The sequence below is a fragment of the Haemorhous mexicanus genome, chromosome 15 (assembly GCF_027477595.1).
Source record: "Haemorhous mexicanus isolate bHaeMex1 chromosome 15, bHaeMex1.pri, whole genome shotgun sequence".
Taxonomy (NCBI): Eukaryota; Metazoa; Chordata; class Aves; order Passeriformes; family Fringillidae; genus Haemorhous; species Haemorhous mexicanus.
In genome coordinates, this window is record NC_082355.1 from 17,174,900 (window position 1) to 17,196,621 (window position 21,722).

The 21,722-nt window shown below is 52.4% G+C and overlaps 2 protein-coding genes across 10 annotated transcripts in view; one reads left to right on the forward strand and one right to left on the reverse strand.

The window, feature by feature from the left end:
* The window catches only part of SIL1 (SIL1 nucleotide exchange factor), a 95,777-nt gene extending 90,038 nt beyond the window's left edge, over nt 1–5,739 (forward strand). For 7 of the 9 annotated variants that reach the window (XM_059860338.1, XM_059860342.1, XM_059860343.1 and 4 more), the window contains 2 exons: nt 1,288–1,384; nt 2,395–3,401. In XM_059860338.1, the coding sequence (XP_059716321.1) occupies nt 1,288–1,384; nt 2,395–3,114 (817 nt within the window). In that variant the 3' untranslated portion in view covers nt 3,115–3,401. The other 2 variants (XM_059860344.1, XM_059860346.1) reach the window with 1 other exon arrangement.
* A 4,527-nt stretch (nt 5,740–10,266) lies between these two features.
* CTNNA1 (catenin alpha 1) overlaps nt 10,267–21,722 on the reverse strand; it is a 121,517-nt gene continuing 110,061 nt past the window's right edge. Inside the window, exons 14-18 of the mRNA XM_059860336.1 lie at nt 20,413–20,523; nt 18,775–18,956; nt 17,911–18,016; nt 13,826–13,960; nt 10,267–11,402 (exon numbers count right to left, since the gene is read on the reverse strand). Of these exons, the coding sequence (XP_059716319.1) occupies nt 11,115–11,402; nt 13,826–13,960; nt 17,911–18,016; nt 18,775–18,956; nt 20,413–20,523 (822 nt within the window). The 3' untranslated portion in view covers nt 10,267–11,114. The remainder of the gene's footprint in view (nt 11,403–13,825; nt 13,961–17,910; nt 18,017–18,774; nt 18,957–20,412; nt 20,524–21,722) is intronic.

The following is a 21,722-nucleotide window of genomic DNA, read 5'->3' on the forward strand; positions in this document are numbered from 1 at the left end:
AGCGCCGGGATCAGGGATCAGACAGCTGGCACACTGTGCCCTGACTGAAAGCCCTGCCAAGGAGGGAGCCTGCAGTGTCTGATGGCTCCACCACCTTCCAAGATGCATTAGAAGTGGGCTTGCAATGTGTCAGCGTGGATGGGAGGAATGGTCTGTGTGTGTGTCTGTGTGTCTGTCTGTCCCTGGGCAGTTGCTGACATCCTGACCTGAGGTTTCAGCCTGTTCTGGCAGGCAGGAGGGTGGATTTATCCACAGTAGTCCTTGGAGAGGAGCTCTTGCTGTGAGAGGTGTGTGGGTGATCAGCACACTGGCAGCAAGCGAGGAGAGGAGGAAGCAGGAACTGGAAGATGAAGGCTCTTCAGGAGGGGATGTCATGTGGAGAGAGAGGATTCATGGAACCAGGGAGCCACAGGGGAGGGATCCTTGCCAGGGGAAGCCAGGTGGCATGGGGGGTGTGGTGGGAAGGCCCAGGTGACCCAGTGTGCCCTCCCCACCCCTGCTGCCTTAATTTCAGGTGTGTTTGAGGTGGCTGCATGATCTGTACTTTCTCCATAACCATGAGCCAGCATTGGTGGGAGCTGGGGGATTTTGTTTTGGGATCAGGCTGGATTGACCCTTGTTCATGCCCACTGTGAGGTGGAAATAGAATTAAATAAAGCCATTGAAGTTGGAAAATCCCTCCCAGAGCATCGAGTCCAAACTGTGCCTGATCCCCTCCTTGTCCCCAGCCCAGAGCACTCAGTGCCACCTCCAGCCCTTCCTGGGACACCTCCAGGGATGGGCACTCCAAACCCCCCTGGGCAGCCCCTCCCAAAATCCCTGAGCACCCTTTCCATGGGGAAATTCCTGCTGTGCCCACCCTGAGCCTGCCCTGGCCCAGCCTGAGGCCGTTCCCTCTCCTCCTGTCCCTGTTCCCTGGAGCACAGCCCGACCCCCCGGCTGTCCCCTCCTGGCAGGAGCTGTGCAGAGCCACAAGGTCCCCCCTGAGCCTCCTTTTCTCCAGGCTGAGCCCCTTCCCAGCTCCCTCAGCCTCTCCTGGGGCTCCAGCCCCTTCCCAGCTCTGTTCCCTTCCCCGGACTTGTTCCAGCCCCTCCGTGTCTTTGCTGCAGTGAGGGGCCAGAACTGGGCACAGCCCTTGAGGTGTGGCCTCAGCAGTGCCAGCACAGGGGACAGTCACTGTCCTGGTCCTGCTGCCACCCCAGTGCTGGTACAAACCAGACCAGGGTGTCTCCCACCTTGCTGTGCCCGACTCTGTTGGTGACCTGCCTTTTGCTTTCATCCCTGCAGCAACCCCAAAGTGCAGATCGAAGCCATCGAGGGGGGTGCCTTGCAGAAGCTCCTGGTTATCCTGGCCACAGAACAGCCCCTGGCTGTCAGGAAGAAGGTGAGGAGTGGGGCTGCACCTCTGGGCAAAGCTGGGTTTGTGCTGAGCTCCGTGTAAACACCCTCAGGACATAAGGGACATCTGGACAGTGTGGGACCCCACGCTGGTGGGCTTCACTCCCAGGGGTGCAGAAGGGGGGCCCTGGGTACCAAACCACCCCAGCACCACTGGAGCCTGCCCTCCCCTGGCTCTGTGGGTGTCCCCCCAGTGCCAGCAGTGGCACTTACAGTGGCTCTGCCAGCCCGTGGGGACAGCACAGTGCCACAGCTCCTGGAGGGCACAGGCGAGGGTCCCCACGGCAGCACAGCCATCACTGGCTGACAGACACAGGAGCTGACGTTTGGAGGAGCTAATTGCTGCAGCCAGCCCTGTGTCCTGCCTTTGGCAGAGGCTTTGGAGCAAGGAGCAGCACCAAGAGCCCCAAGCCAAATGTGCAGCACTGTCCATCGGGCTGGGGGCTTCCTCACCGAATCCCTCCCTCCCTGCTGTATTCCCTGGAGCATGAGATCCCATTACCCTCACTGTAGTGTGTGATGCCACTCTGTAACACCACCTGGCTGCTCCCAAACCCCAGCCCTGTTTTCCACAGGGACCTCCTGCGTGAGGGGTCCAGCAGCATGGGGAGACCATTGTCTCTTCCATTCACCTGTAATGAGCTCCCTAAAATATGTTCCCCTTTAACCCTGGTAAGAGTTCTCCAGCAAGTGAAAGGCACAGGAGAAAGCTGTGGAACCCCGTTGCATTTGGCCATGGATGTGAGGAGATCCCACGGGATGCTCCAGGCTCAGAAACTCCTCCCAGGAGTGCCGGTGGCTCAACCTCAGAGCTCCTTTTGGGGTGGGGAGGGATGGCTGGGCTCTTAGAGCACTGCTGTAAAGCAGAGCAGTTCTTTCCAGTGAACCTGAGTTTGTGCTGGCAGCCCCTGCAGAAATGAGAGGGGTGGCCTCAGTATTGTCCAGGTTCACACACAGCTGTACGGGACCCTCCAAGGGTTGAACCTTCTTTTCCAGGAGGACAGAGGTTTTAATTTCCAGATCCTGTGCTGTGTGCAGTGTCCTGTGTCTCCAGACTGGATCCCAAGGCCAGGCTGGTGGCCCAGCCCATTCCTGCACATGGCAGCAGCCCTGGGCTCCAGCTCCGATGGTTTTTCCGCCCTGGTGCTCACAACCCTGCACGGCAGCGAGGCCAAAAGTGCATTCCTTCCCTCCGCCGTCCTCTGGCCTGCGATTCAAAAGGGAGACAGCAGCATCTCAAATCCACCAGCAGCAACGCGGAAAATGGAAAATAGAAACAAAGGGGAGCGGGGAAGACGCGGCTGTCAGCTCGGATCTGTCCGTGCGGAGCGGGCGCGGCCCGGCCCCCGTGTGGGGAGCCGGGCAGGCCCCGCCGAGCCGCGCGTCCCCTGCCCCAGGCGGCCCGGCCGTCCCTGCGCCACCGCGCTGTCACAGCCAGCCAGGGTGACAGGCAGCGCTGGGCTGGCCCCTAATTGCCTCCTCGGCTCCGAGCCAAGGCCCTGCGGCACTGCAGGGTGCTGGGCTCTGGCTGGTGGCGTGTGGGGCTGCACCCTGACAGGGCCTGGGCCGGGGCTGCGGAACGCCATGGCCTTGTCCTCCGACTGTGGGGGCATGGGGACATCGCCCCTGGCATCCAAATCACCTCGTAGGGATCAGGCTCTGCTGGTGGTGCTGGACACTCCTCACCCCATTGTGGGGGTGAACATGGAGAAGTGATGGGGTTGGGACTGTCAGGGGCTGGCCACAGGCCCCTCAGTGACAGCCCAGACTGGGGTTTGAATAAGTACCCACGATTTGGCAGCCTCACAGTGCTGGGGAGGATTGGGATTGCAAACAGGACTGCTGGAGATGTCCCTCAGCAAGGAGAGGTTGGGATGCATTTTCTTTGGAGCTCCGCACAGATGGGCTGGAGTGTGTTTCTGCTGTCCCCATGGGGTGCCATCAAGAGGGGCCGTGCCACATGGGATGGCCACGGCCACCTTGCTGATTGCCCTCTCTTTCTCCACCAGGCTCTCTTTGCTTTGTCCTCCATGCTGAGGCACTTCCCCTATGCCCAGCAGCAGTTCCTCAAGCTGGGCGGCCTCCAGGTGCTCAGGAGCCTCTTCCGGCAGAAGGGGATGGAGCCCCTCCATGTCCGTGTGGTGACACTGCTCTACGACCTCATCATGGAGAAGGTGAGAGCTGGAGTGGCACCTGGCCAGGCCCTCCCCACCTTTGCCCCCAAACCCAGCCAGGCCTGAAAATCCTCACAGGACGAGGATGAGGAGGAGCCAGCATCAGTGGGGATGAGTCCACTTCAGCCCCTTGGCCAACACCACACCAGTGCCTGGGGAAACCTAGATGAGCTGAAACCTTTGTTTCCCTTCAAGTCACTGCCACCATTTCCTCCCGAGGGTGTTTAAACAGCAGGACACAGAGGATACAAGTAGGGAATGCTGGCCCTGGGCTGTGGTGTCCAGCCAAGGCCAGGGGACAGGCCAGCTCTGCTGTGTCCCTGCCTGTCAGAGAGCCCTTTGCCTGCTGCACGTCCCTTGCTGGAGCCCAGCCCGCCACGTTCTGTGTTTTATTTTCAAATACCCTGGATTACTGCTCTAAGTGTCAGTTTAAAGCCTGTCTTTCCTTGCCATGGCTTGTTGTTCAGTCTGTGTGTTTCCCTGACTCCAGAGAATGGGAATTAAATCCACTCTGGCTCAGTTTATGGCCAATTTGCCCTGCGGATTATGGCTGCTCTAATACCTGGGTTGCAGGCATAGCAGAGCAACACCTCTCTGTTAAATCAGTTATTTTCCAGGAGACTTTGTAAAGGTGCAAATTATTTTAGCAGGTCTGAAATCTTATCAGGTGCTGACTCTAACGTGATCCTGTCAGCTCCATGGGAAAGGAGCAGACAAGGCCATTTTGACTCAAACCATTTCCCATTTGATCCTGCTGCCTGTTTCCCAGCTCTCCCCTCCGGCAACCCCATCTGTTCCTACCTCCGTGGGTCTGGGGCAAGCACAGCCCGGCAGATTCTCCGGTTTATGTTAAAACAGCGATTCTTAGCTGCTCTTTGGATTGGGAATGCTGTGCCCTGGGTGCTGGGGGGCTGCTCTGAGCTGGGGTGGCAGGTTTGGGATGGGCTGGGTGACTGTCAGATGGATTGGTTTGGAATCGTAAAGCACCCTGGCAGCTCTCAGGAAAACAGGAGTCACTGGGGCTCTGTATGCCTCCTCCTGCCACATTCCTTCCTTTGCACCCCAAATCCTGCCTGCACTTCAGCAGGCAGCTCTCAAGAGGACCAGGAGAGGAGAGGTCTCCTTGGTGTTGTCCTTCCAAGTCCCTGTCTGGAAATCTCATGCTATCAACAGCCTCTCCACCAAAGGGCTCACAGGGTGGTGTGGGGGAGTTGCCCTTCCTCCCCCTGGCTCCCTTGCTCCTCTGGGCTGGTCCTCTCACTGTAAGGGATCCAGCCCCCTGCAGAATTTCAGTACTGGGGTTTTCTGGACCAGGCTGGCAGGGGGAGGTCTGGCTGTGGCTGGAGGAGACTGTGATCCCCATCTCTGGAAGGAGCAGCATGGAGCCAAGGGATGATGTTCATTAGGTGCTGCAGGCACCTGTCAGCAGGAAAAAGCATCAGACCAAAGACTTTACAAGTCTTGCTGAGCTTCCTGCCCCTGAGTCCCCTCCCAGGCTGTGTGACACAGAAACCCCCAGTCCCTGGGAGTTTTCCAGGGTGGAAAAACAGCCCCTGTGGCCAGGGAGCCAGGACACAACCTCGGTCTGGTCTTCTGCAGCAGGTCCCCATCCACAGCAGGAGGTACAGGCTATGCATCCTCTTCTGCTGTGTCACCTCCTGGGAGCAGTTCCTCTCTGACAGGGACATTAATCTGTGTTCCACCACTTCCCACAGATGCTGCTTGAGGACTCCCAGCACGGAGAGCAGATGGAGGAGAAAATCCAGCAGTACCAGCAGGTCAGGCTGGTGCCGGCGGTGGTGGAGCAGGGCTGGTGTGCCCTGGTGCCCAATCTGCTGGCCATGCCCGAGCACGACACCCGTGAAAAGGTCCTCAAGCTGGTGGGGGTCCTGGTGGCCTTCTGCAGGGAGCACTACCGGGGGGACCCCGCCCTGGGCACCACCCTCAGCCTCCTGCGCAGCGAGTACGAGGAGCTGGCAGCCGAGGAGCAGAGGGAAGGGGACAAGGATGGCTACTTCAGAGAGCTCCTGGGCTCTATTAACACCATCATCCAGGAACTGAGGTGAAACTGGGGGTTCTGTCCAGTTCCAGGGAATTCAGGGTGACAGCAAGTTTGGATGGCACCGGTGCAGGTGCACTTTGGAATAAACTGCTGGACTAAACAAGATCCCAGCACTGTGTGCCAACAACTTTGTTATTAAAATCCATTGGGGTGTGGGGAATGTCTTTGTTTCATGGCATACTGCTGGAAGAACGGAGGTGCACAGTGGAGGGAACAAGCTGGGGGCTCAGCTGGGGAATTTGGGATTTGCAGAAAGGGAACAAGCGGTGTTCCCGTGGGAGCCATGCTTGTGTCACTCCCAGGAAGGGGATGTTTGAATCCCTGCACTTCCTCCAGACATGGCAGAGCCCAGCTAGTCCCTTCCATCCCCCAGCCCTTGCAGGGCTCTGCCACCGCCAGGGATGGGTACAAGTGCCACCAAATCCATCCCCACCTGTGACCCTGCAATCGCCAGGGTTTGTGCTCAAATATTTGAGGCTCCCTTGTACAGTGTGTCACTTGTCACTGTTAAGTAGCAGGGCTAATTATAACTAATTTTTGATCCTTCTCTTTTTGGGGTTTCAGGCTGTTTTGCTGGCATTATTTTTTTTTCTACTTTTATCTGAAATGCATTTCCCAGCCAGCCTTGCCTAGGCTTTGCTTTGTAGGTTTAAAAAAAAAAAAAAATCTGATGGTAACAGCCGGGATAACCATGGGAAGGGGCTTTTCTGCTGGAAACCTGAGCCTCTGGAGCAATGCTAGGTGAATCAGGGATCCAGCAGAACTGAGGGGGATCGGCACAGGGATTTCTCAGTCCCTGCCTAGCTTTGCACTGTGTCACAGCTGGATTTAAGGTGGGGATTGTCTAACACCTCCTTAGGGAATGAGCCATGAAGAAACCCACCAGCAGCCCTCCCTGTCCAACCCCCAGGCCAAAACCCCCACTCGCTCTTCCTTTAAGTCTTAAACCTGACAAGTTTCTGAGCAGGGCCTTACTGGGATGCCTGTGCTGGTCCTGGGGATGCAAAGGTGCCCATGGGCCTCCAGGGCAGCTCAGGAGGGAGCAGGTGAATGCTCCTGGTCAGTGCCACTTGCTGCCAGCCCTGGGATGGCCCCTGTGGCCTGGGATGGCAGCAGGAAGTACCCAGGAAGGTCCTGGTAACCCCTCCCGGGCTGTTCCCCACACATCGGCAGAGTGACACAGCCAAGGACGTGGGGCACCTCAAAGGAGGCCAAAAAATGATAATAACAATTTCCTGGCAGTGCTGCTTATGAGGCACTGGGCCAGGGCACTCCTGGGGCAGAGGCTGTGTGAGGTCTTGGGCAGTGCTGGCATCAGGGACACCACGCCCTGTGTCCCCCTGCCCAAAGGACTCCAGGCTCTGCAGGGGGGTCAGGAGCCCAAAGAGGGGTGGCCAGAAGGAACCCCTGGGATGTAGCTACGCTCTCTCTGCAGCTTCTGCAGGTCTCAGGGGTCATGTCCAAGCACTGGCAGTGCAGCTGGATGGTGGCACAGGGAGGTGGTGACAGCCATGGAACCTTGCAGGGCACCAAGAGCTGCGCCATGGGCAGCCATGGCCAAGGCTCAGCCTTGGGGGCTACAGCCCATTCCTCCGTGTGCATGGCCATGTGTCCCCAGAGGGTGACAGGGAAGTGCAGGCGAGCCCTGGGCTGCTTTCCCTGGCCATAAATGTCAGCCCAGGCAGGTGTCCCCACTCATGACAGCTCTGTGTCCCAAATGGTGCTGCTGGTCCACAGCCCGGGGTAATGAAAGGGCTGCTGCAGCTGCCTGGTCCTTCCCCGGCAGGGCCAGGGCAAGGCCACTCCTGCCCCAGCCCCTGTGCAGAGCCAGCCCCACTGTGCTGGGAATCCCCCAAATTCCTGCAGGCACGGAGCAAGGCAGAGCTGGAGGGGCCCCAGGGGTGTGGAGTCCTGGGGCAGATGGAAACCTTGGGTAGAGCTTACTGGACCCCCTCCCAGTGCAGGTCTGGGAGGTGGGATGGGCACTTCTGTACTTAATTTTGGAGCTAACAGAGCCCCCTGCCTTGCTCCAGCTTCCAGAGGGTGTCAAGCCTTAAGTGCTGCAGACACACAGGCGGCCAGGCCAGGACCAGCTCCCACTCCTTCCCCCTGCACCCACAAGAGCATCAGGAGGGCCGTGCTGGCTCAGCCTGAGCTCCCTGAATCCTGGCACCCTTTAGGCAGGGAGTGGCTCAGAGCAGAGCCCAGGGGCTGTGTCTCCCTGGGACACTTCCCAGCCCTCACCATCCTCAGCACAGGCGGGCCTGAGCCCTCAGCAGTGGAGCAGCTGATCTGCCTTAATGGATTTTTCCTTTCCTCAGCCCTTTGTTGAGGTTTTGAATGCATTCGCCCCTCCCCATCCTCTCTGCTCTCTCCTCAATTTTGTGTTTGAGGTTGGGCTGCTGTGGCCTGGTTTGGACCCAGCACCCGTGTAAGCAAAGGCAGCTCGGGGTGCCTCGCTCCCCTCTCCTGTCCCGCTCCTGGCACATCCCAAAGGCGCTGGGAGCAGGCAGAGCTCGGAGTGGGAAAGGCGCTCATTAACGGCCATTAAATCGTGGCACGGAAACTTCACACGCAATTAAAGCGGCATAAATTCAACGTGGCTCCATTCACCGCGGAATTGAATTAAGAGCACTTGAAATCTGGAATAAGACGTATCTCCTGAGGATTTAATGTGGTTTCACTAATACACTTGAGAAGATAATGTGGGTTCATCTTCCTGAGATCCCTGCACTGACCGGTCTGCCGGGCTCTGGCACGGACCCAGCAAAGCTGCTGTCCCACTGCACTGCAAAACCCCCCCAAACCCCTCTAGCAAGTAGTCTGGCGTGTTCCGGGCCAGCCGGGGGAGCAGCCATGGGGAGCTGGCGGGTAGGGAAACCCCACAGCCCTTCCCTGCGCAAAGCCGCGGCGGGTTCCCCATTTCCACGGAGGGCAGGGAACTGGGAAGGGGGGCTTCGGCTCCTCGCTCACCGCCGGGGGGAGCGGCGGAAGCACCCCCGGAGCTCTCCCCGCCCGTTCGCTCCCTCCTGAGCCGAGCATCGTCCTCCGGCAGCGACAGCGACAGCACGAGCCCTTCCCCAGCGCTTAATTACATGGAGCAGTAATTACTGTAATTCTCTCCAATTGGCTCCCTAATAAAGTCACAGCTTCGCTGGCGGCCGGACCCCCTCGCCGAGCCGCTGCTCCAGCGCCGCTTTCACACGCAGGGCTGGAATTCCCTGACAAGGGATCGGCGCTTCTGGGTTTTGAATTCCCGAACCACCTGGGTCTTGGACTGGTGCTGAACAACCCGGAGGAACCAGGACGGGAGCGGGAGCGGGAGCTGGGGTCGCCCCGAGATGAGGAACTGCCCCGCCCTGCCCTGGCTCGGCGTTCCCCTGCTCCGCTCCGGCCCCAGGATCCGCCGCTCCTCAGCCCCGGTGTCACCACCATGTCCCCAGCTACTGAAATTGGGATTTCAGGACACAAAATCCCCCCTCTTCTAAGGGGACAGGCGTTTTCTCCCCTCCAGCCGCTGCTGCTGCACTTCTGAATGGAGCAATTAAGTGTTACACCAATAATGCTCCACCTCGATGCCCTTCTCTGCTCCAAACCCAAACGCAATTCCCAGAGGAGCAATTCTTGGGTGCAAGGAAATGTGAGCTGAGGTTTTTTGGCCTCCTGTCCCCATGGCGTTCCTACTGCTCCTGCACCCCCTGGGGCTGTAGCTCTCACCAGGGGAACCACTTTTAATTTCTTGATACTCAATGTTTGTAGCATAAATTAAACTAAGGTGTATTTAAAAGATAAATAAGTGTAAATTTGTCTGTACATCTTAATAAGGGTTTTTTTTTAAAGCTCATTAATAGATTGTACTGGGAGGAGGCATTGGATGTACTCCCTAAACGGCTCAGGGAATGTCACCTTTAAGACAATACCAGGAGAAAAAAAAAACCCATATTGTATAATTTCAGTTAATAATTTTCTCTAAAAGAAGACCTACAGCCTGTTAACCCCCAAAGGGCCGTGGAGCACAGCTCCCCCTCCGAGCCTGTTTACATGTTAAGGGTGTATGAAAATATCCTATCGTTCCACTGTTTAATAGCTGTACTCAAGAGGCTAAAATGCTTGAAAACATAATACATTTGGCAAAAATATCTCAAAAACTATTTAGCTTAATTACAATCAGCATTACAGTAACATGACAGCAATAACCTTAATACAGTAAATTATGAGCTGATTGAGATAAATAAAATTATAACATTTCAGTGCCAAGGTTCAGCTCTAAAATGGAGCTGCATTTTAGACACTGACTCCAGCCCAGGCCTTTCCAGCTCCACAGGAACAGGCACCGCGGTGCTGCCCCGTGCAGGCACCACTTCCCTGCACTCGACTCGGCTGGGACATGTGAAATTCATAAAATTTAAATAAGACAGTGAAATTATACCTTGTAGCTATAGTTATCACAAATAATGTACAGTCTAAATTGCAGCCTGAGCAAACACGATTTCCTGGGTGCCTCTGGAAGCCCAAGGCGGGATGCAGAGCAATTATGAGGAATGAGCACAAAGCTGATTTGCATCTGAATGGCGAGGGGGGGGCGATGGGCGGGCTGGGCCCGCTCCATTCACAGCACCACAATGCACCAGCTGGGAAAAGCAACTTTATTAGTGTCCCGCAGCAAAATACATTAGTAATTTGTAACCAGGCATTACAATTCCCGTCCGTGTCACGGGGAGCGATCGACCGCCCACACCGGGGGAGGTTTCCGCAGGGATCGGCCCCGGGGGCTCCCCCGGCAGCGGAGCCCCTCTGGAGGGAGCGGTGCCAGGAGCACAAGGGAACCCCAGAGGGCTCCGGGGCAGCCCAGGAAAAGCAGCATCGCTGCCCCAGGGCACCACCGAGCCCGGCTCCCAACACGATCCGCGGCAAAGCCCAGCCCAGGCACGGGTGTAGCGTTTTTCCAGCTGTTTTCCAGTTGTGCTTACAAAGCCGGTGCCTGCTGCAATTTCAAACTGCTCTGAGCTTGCTCCCTCTCCACCCCCACAGCAGAGATACACTATCACATACAACACTTTCATTAATTTTTTTTGAGTAAAAAATCTGATTTTTTTCTCTTGATCACCATGATAAACTGAGTCTCTGGGTATCATGATCCAGTATTAGTGTTAACCGTTAGTGTTACTGTAAAATCCTCTTTGGTTATAGAGTATTTCATTTAAAGCAAGATTATAAAAAACAGTTTCCAGCTAGAAATCCATCCCTGTAATCTAAAGGCCATCTAAATTACCACACTTCTGCAGGCTGAAGATATACTGATAGGACTTAGAAATTTAAGTATCTCCCCAGGTAATCTAAACAAAGTTATCAAAATTATATTAAGTAAATACATTTGGAGGAATAGTAAATTTTTGAAAAATCCTTAGGGTATTAAAAGTAGAGTTCTGGAAGTAGCAGTAGTGGGCTAGAGAAAAACACCCCTGAGCCAGAGCTCTCCTCTAGATACTTTCCATGGCCTTGAACTCGCTGAGGGCCTGCACGGGGTTCACGTGCTTCTTCTGGGATGCCCTCTTAATTTTCGTCTGGGTCTCGTCCTGTTTCTCCCTCTTGACCAGGGGTTTCTTCTCCGGAGCCTTCATCTTCCAGGAGACGGCCGGGAGGTTGAGGGAGGCCATGCCCTGGGACTTCTGGTACTTGGTGGATGCCACGTAGGAGGCCTTGACCGTCTGCACCACGGCGTTCATCAGGTTCTTGGCTGCCTGGATCAGGGACATGGCACTGTCCACCTGCCAAGAGACACAGAGTTACACAGCACGGAACCCCCAAACACAGAGCTCCACCGAGAGCACGACAGGCCTGGGGGGAAAACCACATGAAAACTGATTTATATTTTTCCTTTGGAACCTGAGGCTCCCAGTTTGAGGCAGGATTTTTTTTTGGATGCTCAGTGGTTACAAACCTGACTTGTGCCCCCAACACAAAAGCAGGGTTTGCCCCTCTGTATGCATTTTCTGTATGAATGGTAATTGGAAACATTTGTATTCTGCCCTTTGCTTTTGTAACTAAGATTTAAGAGTTGCTTATTCTCTAATGAGATTAATAAAGCTGTAGTAATATCTTAATCACTGATAATAAATATTTAAATTGCCCTAGAATACTAAATTGTATTGGGAAGGAAGGAACACAACTGCATCACCAGACAGGCCTGGAGCCCTTTCCCAGCTGGCTCCTGATTTACAAGAGTATCAAAACAAGGAAAAACATGAATTTGTCAAAGCTGTAGGGCACAGCAGGGACAAAGAGCTGAGACCAGGGCTGGGTGGAAGGGAGAGGGGAGGAACACTGTGGTGACCTCAGCTGGGACCCCCTTGTCCAGGGGCCAATGTCATGCTCTGGGTGTGATCCCCAGCTTAACCAAGGCCAAATGGGCTGGGACAGGGGCTGGGTCTGGGGCAGGGTTTGGTCCTGGTGGCTTTTCTGGGGCACTGTCCCCTCCCTTCTACCCCACTGTGCCCCAAGTGCCACCACGGCACCTCAGATCCTCTGGCAAGCCCCTGTGCTCTGCCCTCCTCTTCACAAGCCTGGAAACCACCGTGCTGGAGTGTTTCCACACTGCAGGAGGAATCATTCAAGGCCAGGAGAGCAGGGAGGTGCTTTTCTGAATGACCTGTCAGACTCTGCAGGTGCCAGCTCTGCCCTCCTGGGCCCTGCTCTGCCCTCACAGCACTCGGGTGCAGGGGCAGGGCGTTACACTGGACAGAGCCTTCCTTTCAGAGTGGTGATGCCTCTGGACTGGCTGAGGTCTTCATCTGATTATCCCACGGAGCTCAACACTGCTGCTGGCAGCCCTCAGCCCCAGTGGACAGGCTCAAGGAGAAGAGATAAAACCAAGAGATCAGACTACAGATGCCAGGCTGTTCTACTGCTGATTTATGGCAGAGGGGATGTAAATCCTGGAGGCACTGAGTAACTGCAGTGAAGCCCTGGAGTATGTATTGCTGCACAGTGACACATCTCCTGCTTTGACAGCACCATGCCTTCAGCCTCCCAGCTCCCAGGACATGAACAGCAGCACATCCCACCACAACCCCTGGAGCTCCTCTGGGGGCTGGAAAGACAGTAGGGAGGGCAGCACAGCCCCATCACCTCCAGATGGGCTCAGCTTGTGCAGGGATATCTACTGCTGAGTGCCCCTGCTTGCTGCTGCCCCAAAGCTCTCCTTCCACAGCTCTCCCTGGTTTTTGGGGGACATCTGTGCTACTAAGTTTAAGCAACTGAGACATCAAACAAGGTTTCACTGGAAAGCATCAGTGACATAGGATGCCCAGGGAAGCTGTGGCTGCCCCTGGATCTCTGGAAGTGTCCAAGGCCGGGCTGGACATTGGGGCTTGGAGCAGCCTGGGACAGTGGAAGGTGTCCCTGACCATGGCAGGGGGTGGAACTGGATGAGTTTTAAGGTCCCTTCCAACCCAAACTGTTCTGTGGTATCAAAATGGCAGAATGTGGGAAGTTTTTCCATTCACTGATCAGGGAGCAATTCTGGACTATCCGAGGGCCAATTCTGTCCCTCTTTCCAACCTCCTTCCTCAGTCCTGCCACGGCTGGGCAAAAGCACCAGAAGTGACCAAACGTGCCTATGCAGGGCAAGGAAGAGTATGCCAGAAGAATTCAAGAATTTAGCTCCACTTCCCCCAAATATCTGTCATACAGAATCCTCTTAGGAGGCAGCCTTTCATGAACTACAGTGAAAAAAATTATTTGCAAAGTAATGGCTGGAATAAGGAAGCAAGCTGGCCTGGGGCAGCTTCCAGCTGTCAGAAACCAGAGCAGCCACTAAAAATCCCTGCACTCTTCAGGGCACAGCCATCCTGAAATATTAACATCTCTGGAGCATTGCAGGACCCCAGCATGTTCCAAGGCTGTGCAGAGATGTGGGGCAGGTCTGACTGTGCTGATAAAGTGATTTAACCTCACTGAGGAAAGCAGTCTGGAAAACAGATTACACAGAGGTCTACAAACACCGTTGAGTAAGGAAATGTGGAGTCTGTATTTTCACAGCAAGCGTTCCTCCCCAGCACAGCGAGGCACCCACCAGAACTCAGAGTGCTCCAGCATCTCCAGTCTCTGTTCCGCGGGGTTTAACACAAAAGCTCACATGGAATAAGCCGTGGGAGCAAAGCTGCCTGAGGCAGGCGTGTGCCATACGTACCCCGGAGACGACGAGCTCCCCGCCCAGGTTCTGCACCTCGGCCTTCACCTTGCTGCAGATGTTGAGCTGGTGGCAGTAGAGCGCGATGCGCTGCAGGTAGGCCAGCAGGTCCTGCTTGCACGCCGAGTCCGGGCACTGCGGGCGACACGGGCACGGCTGGGGCAGGAGCCAGACACACTCCAGGCACCTCCCCTGGAGCAGGGCAGGAGCTGGGACAGTGCTGCCCTGCCCGCTGAGCCTGGGCTTTGAGACAGCTGAGCAGCATGAGGCATCTGAACCCAGGAGCCACCAACAGCGGCAGCACTGCACAGGCTCCTTCCACTGCCCTTCAGCAGCCCTCCCAGGGAGGAGGAACAGGAGGAACAGAAGGAAAAGGAAGAGAAGGATACTATTTACCCTCCCCAGAGCAGGTCTGTCAGCTGTAAAAGATCCTCACTGAACTGCACAGGACACAGCAGCAATGGTCTGACACCCAAGATCCCAAGCTGCAACTAGCAGGTGTTACCAATTCCTTCCTCAATCCTCAATCTTAAGTATTCCAACTGCCAGAACAGGCATTTCCCTCTGCAGTGAAGGTGAGTGCAGCTAACACATACATTTGGTTTTTTCCAGAACAAGTGGCTTTTGTAAGGCAAAGTGGTCTCTGTGCTGAGCAGAGGTAACTCAGGTGCTGCAGTGATGTGCCCACAGAGCTCACACACACACACACAGGGCACTGCACCAGAGATCTGCATGGCTTTATGGGCATCTGACCCCACCAACAGACATAAAACCACCTTCTTAGTGCCAAGGAAAATGATGGAACACCCAAAGGAATTGCAACTCTCAACGTGGGCACGCAGCTTCCATCAGTGCAGTGAAGCCCTGCCTAACGAAGCAGCAAAGCCTGCAGGTTAATTTTTGAAGCTAATCAATATTAGTCAGCAGTACAAGGTGTTTAAGAGCAAGTCCACAAATAGCCCTGGCCAAAGAGCTAAAGAAAAGCCCAAATTACCATTTTGGACACTGCTCTAATCTCCCAAAGAGCTCATCTAACACAGCGAGCGGGCAGCACAGCAGGGCAGGGGCTCGAGGGCTGACAAATGCCCAGTACAGCATGGCAGGGGCTGGCTCAACAACTCCAGCTACTCTGTGGGGCTGTGAAACCCTTCAGGGAAAGACTCTCGAGGCAGGAGGCTGCTGCACGTTCACCAACAGCTGAGGAAGGCAGCAAAACCTTCGTGGAATAGGAATCATCACTGGGCTGTGTACATCAATCCAGTGTGAGATGGAAACCCAGATCCTCTCCTGTGTGTGCTATTTCTGCAGGCAGGATGGAGGACTCAGCTCAAAGACAGATGAGGTTTAAATGGAGATGTAACACGAGATAAAAAAGAGCATCAACAAAAGGCACTGCGGGTGCCTGCAGGAGCCCTGTCCTTTCCTAGGCAGGAGCACTCGGATAAAAATCAAAAAACCCAAAAGGCAACAATTTGAACACTGATCAAGAATGATGACATTACTGGACTAACCCACAGCCACAACCCCCATCTGCAGAGATGGATGGGCTCTCACAGACACAGCACAGCCCAGCAGGGAGTGCAGATGGAAATGAACCTGTTGGGGCCACCCCACCTTCCCAAAGCCCCCAAACTGAGCTGCTGCAACAAACTCAGGGAAGGTTACTGGCAAAAGCTAAGCTGGCTGCTCCAGGTCAAATCCAGGCTCCATCCTAGACACAGCAAACACCCCCCATTTTCAGTTTCTGCCACCCTAGCTGAGCCTGCAGAGAAGCAGAATCACCCTTTTCTCTGTTACTGCAGAGAAAAGGGGCAGGGAAAGACAGCAGAGCCCTGGTGCTTTGTGCTGATGGACAAAGACCATCCCTAGTGGCTGCAGGGGAGAGCCAGCAACCCCAGAGCTTCTTCCTCCCACTGCCTCTCCCTTTGGGAACGGGTCCTGCTGCACCAAGAATTCCCAAAAAATCCTCCTCAGCCCTGGGTGCCCACGGGGCCCAGCAGGAGCTGCCAGCAGCTGTCTGGGGAGGCAGCTCCCTGGGAGGATGGGCACCGACCACGTGTGCCAGCAGCTGCCACCAGCCTGTGCCCAGGGTCCCCACCCCAGGGCCCCCAGCAGGGACCAGTCTCCCAGCACGAGGCTGCTGGAGCCTTTTACAGGGAAGTGGGGAACCCCTACCCTCACCCCCAGCTGCTTCTCACGGGGTGCTCAGAGCTGATGCAAGCTCGGCCTCCCACCGCCACGGGAGGAAAAAAGGAACACAAAGTTCCTTTGGCTCTGTAGGTGTTCTGACATTGACAAATAAATAATAGAGAGAACCCTTGCTGCAAATCATTGTCATCTGTGTTGTGCTCATAACTGCTTCATATTCCCCTGCTCCCAGCAAGCAGCAGCTGCTTTAGTGAGGGATGGAAAGCTCGGGGAGAACCTGGAGCTGATGGCAGAACTCTTCCCAACAGACAGGGAATTCCTGGGACAGCAGCTCTTGGAGCTCCAGAAGAATGTGCTGCAGAAGGGCCTGATGGCAGAGCTGGGAGCTGCTGGCACACTGACACGAGGGGTCACAGCTCTGGTGTCACCCAGCACACAGGACACAGCCCCTCTGTGTGTTCCCTCCAGGGGCAGGGACAGCAGGAACCAGGAGCTGCTCCTGCTCTGTAGCTGTCACACTGCTCCACATTAACATGTTTCTAAAGAGTATGGAAGCACATCTAATGAAATATGCAGGCTCAAAGTATTAGCAGAGTATGGAGTCAGGAAAAAGCTATATTCTTGTCAAAATGACTAACTGTACAGTGCTGCTCATATTTATCTTCAAACATGTGCTTAATCTGTTACATTTTTAAGGACCTTACTGCTACTGAAAGTAGTTTTCTTTTATATTTTGAAATGGCTTGGTACAGAAAACCATATACCATAAACATAAAACAGGTGAATTAAAACATGTGAAAACATTTGAATTAAATAAAACATGTGAATTAAAAAAAAAAAAAAGAAAAAGGCATTGTAAACCTTCAGCCCAAGCTCCCCTGAGACCTTGAACACAAACTGCTCCTTGCTTCATTTACCTACACCAGCAGCACACCTGGTTCTTGCAGAAACAAGGCTGTCAAAGTGCTGTAGCAAGGAAAGCCATTTGAAAAAACACTTATCAAATTTATCTCCCCACTGAACATTTCTCACTGCATCATTAATAAAGGAAGGTGTAGACAAGCACCTCTGAATGCAACATTAAGAGAGAGTCCTGCACTGCAATGATTTACTTTCAAAGTGACACTTCAGTGAAAACCTTGCCATTCAAATTTCCATCCTGAAAAGGCCAGAAAAGCAAGTGACAACTGAGAAAACCAAGTTTAGTCCATGACCTCAGACTTACCCTCCTTGCATTTCAGAGTCTCTCTTGAAGGTGGAATATTATTATTACTAATGTTGATGTTTCCCTGCTGGTTGGGTGTGGGCTGAGGCCAAAGGTGCTCTTGCTTGGCCCAGTTTCTAAGTGGCATTGCATAAATAAATCCCTGAGCTGGCCATGCTCGTTCAGTCCTGTGAGAATTCCTTCCCAGCACTGGGACAGCACAGCCATGCTCAGGTCCCTGCAGGCCTTGCTCCAAGCCTTCATCAACTCTGACAGTGAAAAAGCACCAGAGAGCTCTGACACCCTCCCCACCCAGTCTGTGGAGCATCTGGAAATTGTGGACCTTACAAAGCTGCCTCAAAGCCAGGATTAAAGGTGGTGCAATAGAGCTGCCGTTGTGCAGGTGCTGTCCCTGCAGTCTGTGCTTTGGGAAGCACCAGGAGTGCTCTGGGTGTGATGGGAGCCCAGCCTGGTCCTGCTCAGCACTGGCACTGCCCTGGCTCTACGTGACCTGAAGCAGGTCCCTGATTCCAGCCACGGAGCTGCCGTGTCACTGCTCAGGGAGGCAGGAGAGCAGCTGGAAAGAACAGAAAGAACAGAATTTTCTAGCAGCAGATCTGGAAAATCTCTTAAAAGACCCCAAAAGCAAACACATTTTCATCTGTTCATCATGCCTGCAGTACTGAAAGATTTCCTGCTCCTTGGAGCTGGAGGCTCCAGGACTGTGACTTACGTGGTCAGCAATGGTCCGGCCCAGCTTGTCCATCCTGGACCCGGCCTCTGCAATCTTCTTGGCTGCACTGATCACATCTGACGTGTTCTTCAGAGGACCTTTTCCCCTGCAAAACAGAGCAGACGCTCCCTCCTAGCACCAGGAAACCACAGCAGTGACTTCTGGGTCCCTTTTCTCATCCTGTCCCACACTGTGCTGGCTCTGACTCCTCACCCAAAGGGCAGGAGAGGGCTGGAGCAGCCATTGCAGCACCTTCATTTCAAGAGTTACCCCCTTTCAGCTCTTCCCCACATTTAGCTTAAAGCCAGGAATAAAAACATCTCAAATTTTACTGCTTTGAGCAGCTTAATGATGATAAGAGATAACATTTTAGAAGACGGATTTGCAATTTTTATGGAATGGAACATGAAGTTTAAAAAACAGCGTTATATAAAATCTGGTAAATTAATTTCAAAAGGCATCAAAAACCTTTCTTCTGGGTTCTTTCCTCTGCAAATAACTGTGCCAGGAACTATTTCTGCAGTATGGCAATATTGAGAAGCCCATAGAATTTAATGCTGTAAAGAACTGAGCAAATATATTTATATATATATATATATATATTCCTGGGGACAAGAATCACCCTTAAGAAAGAAAGAAAGAAAGACAGGCAATAACTGCTGTGTATCTGTAGATCAATTTAAACAGTTATTACCACCCAGCCACTGCACAATAATGCATCTCCCCAGTTAATATGCAGCTGGAACAGGGCACCATTTAAAAGAGATTATAACAAGTGAGACTCTTAGGAGAACTTGCACCGTGTCTCACTGAAAGCCCAGCAGCCCAGGCAGCTCGGAGTGAGCACAAATTAAAAAGCCTCACCTGGTGAAGTCTGTCATTTCCATCATGATCATACACATCTGCTTGGCCAGGACAATGATGTCATTGCCACTGTCGTCCCATTTTGACACTTCAGCATCCAATTTACTCTTTTCCTCCTGGAAGCTGGCGACCTGCTCAGCAATCTTGGCTTTCTGCTCTTGAGGGAGCTGAGCCATGATAGCCTGGAAGAGAAGAGTTTTCTCACATGGCCTCCTGCTGCCTTGTAGAGGCTTTTTGGAACATTTCGCTAATAACCAATTTCAGTCATGTAGATGGGGGATAAAACTTTAATAGCAATCCTCTACCTAGAGGCTTTACAGAGCCATTTGCTTCCATTCTGAATCAAAGTTTATACTCTTTTTAAAGAAAAAGTGCCCAGAAAGACAAGTTGACACTTAAAATATGGCCCTTTGTATGATAAAGCTGTTAAGACTCCAAACAAATTTACCACATATTACCATCCCTCAAAATAAAACTGCATGAAGGAGGAGGACTTGTCTTTTAGAGAAAATTTCAACGTTTTAAAATTAAGTTCCCCTTGGGTATTGAGGATAATAAGAAATATTACCAGTCTCTTCCTTGCAAAAAGCTAGCTGTACTCTTTTGAAACATGTCTGCTGAGGAAAGAGTAAGTGAAAATAAAGAGCATGTGCTTACTCCCAAATAAAATCTCTCAGACTGGGTTTACAGCCTGTGTAAGACTCCATGGCCTTGCCTTCATAAATACTGGGAGCACAGATGCCTCCAGGAGCAGGCAAAAAGGAGCCTTTGGTACTAAAAATCCTCTGGCAGCAGCTGTGCTAAGAGGTAAATGAGCAATATCTGAATTTAAATAGAAGGGGGCGAGGGTCCAGGCATAGAAAGTGCTTGTGCAAGAGACGGGAGCATGAAAATACTCCCAGCTGGGCTAATTCCCAAGCCAACGTGGCCCAGGTTTGATAAATAAGGTCTGGCCACTTCTTTCCTGGCAGGAAGAGCCTCCACAAATAATCTGCCATGGCCCCTTCCCAAGAGTGTAAATTGTTATTGATCCAGAGGGGCCGTGTCAAATGAAAGCAATAGGTAAGGCCTGGTCTTCCTTCAATGCACTGATTTTAGGGTTTCACCTCTTAATGATTATATATTGCCTATCAATGCTTTCATTTCTGAGTCACAGGAAATGCAGTTAGTTGAAATGATTTCATTTCTGAGTTCCTCTCAATGTTGTCTTGATAAATGCTCAGTGACCAAACACACACCAGCACGCGTGTGATTTGGGAAGGCTTTTTTCTCATAAAGTTAAAGTCTGTCTGTTGAAAATAACATTAATCCAATGAGTGATCTGCCCTGTACCTCCCTGCAGAAGCTCCCCTGACTACAATGTCTGTAGTATCAAAATGTGATGTAGTTGCTTGGTATGAAAAGGATTCTGATCTTTCAGAATACCCAAAATAAACCCCAGACGTTTCTCACATCCATCAGACCAACTGCAGCTCACTCAATCTCCTTTTCAGAACAATGCTGGAAACAAAAAATGCCAGTTTTCTGATCCAGCATTTTTATCACCACCTCCCCAAATCTAACCTAGGATTTGAAAGCAAGCTGAAGTGTTTCTTGGAGGCAGGTCACACTTGGATGGAGCTGAGGGTTGTCCCTTACCCTGGCACTCTGTCCAGCAATGAGCTGATCATCCTCAGTCTGGATGCTGGTTCTGCTGCGGACGTCAAAATCCTCGGTCTCAAAGTCAGAATCATCCAGCTCTTCGGGAGTCTGAGGAAAAAGCATGCAAGCAGAGTCAAACTACAGACTTCATGGCTCTGAAAACCAACAAGAATATTATTTTTCAAGCAGAGAGAATGGAAATCAGTGGGGGTAAAAATTATTCCATGTTTTCAACAAAAAGGTAAATACAGGGACTGTATCCAGCTCTGAACACGTGTGATTTTATGTGCTTGACTGCTCCTGTTAAACACCACAGGGATCCCCAGCATCACACAGCAGTAACTAAACAGCTGAGATTTGTTAGGACATTAATGCACTCAGCATCTGAAAGACAGAAAAAAGTTCTTGCAAAGTGAGCAGCGCTTGTGCAAGTTGATTAAATGTAAAAGCTTCACTCGAGATTCTGAAGCTGGAATTACACACAGCTCTAAGGGCTGGTTCAGAAGCACAGACAGTGTCTTCAGCACAATTATGAATCAAAGCATTGACTAAATTAACAACAGATAAAATATCTCAAAATTTATCCTTATCCCTTGGGAAAAGCTGAAAAACTTCAGCTAGTAAGGGCCAGCTTTTATGCTGTAGGCTAAACACATCTGACCTAGTTCCTGCTTGCCTAGGATTTATTTTTGCTGCTGCCAGTCTGTAGCAGGCAAACTTCTTATAAAGCCTATCAAGTTTAAACAGCATGTTTGTCAAAATACTACATCTTTGCTAAAGTGGCACTTCACGACAATTCTCCAGAGCTGGGTCAACAAAGAACTTCAATGATAGATGCAATAAATTGTGATTAACAGATAAGAGGCAAATAAAGTTCCTGTTCTTTAGATTTTTTCCCTATGATTTGAATTTCACAGACTTGTCTTCTACTACAGACACTTTGTGATACAGTGAAAATAGAAATGGACATGCAAAATAATTGCCAAAAAGCAAATGTGAGTAGGGTGACAATCAAGACTTTGGGTATTTCATCCTCCTCTCCAGGCCCTGGAGAACAGGGTATATCCACAACATCAGCAGAGGGACACACACTGAGAAGTAGCTCAGTGTATCAATATTTAAAAGAAAAAAAAAAGCATAAAGAAAACAGTTCTGCTGTACATGATTCTGTTTGTGACTCCCCTCTCCCCATCCCTCCCAAGGCCCAGGGACACCCAAAGTGTAACTCTGCCTTTCAAGTGCCACCAAGGGCAGAAACTCCTCTGGGCTGATGAGCCTGGGCAGCAGGGAGGGGGGAAGAACTTCTC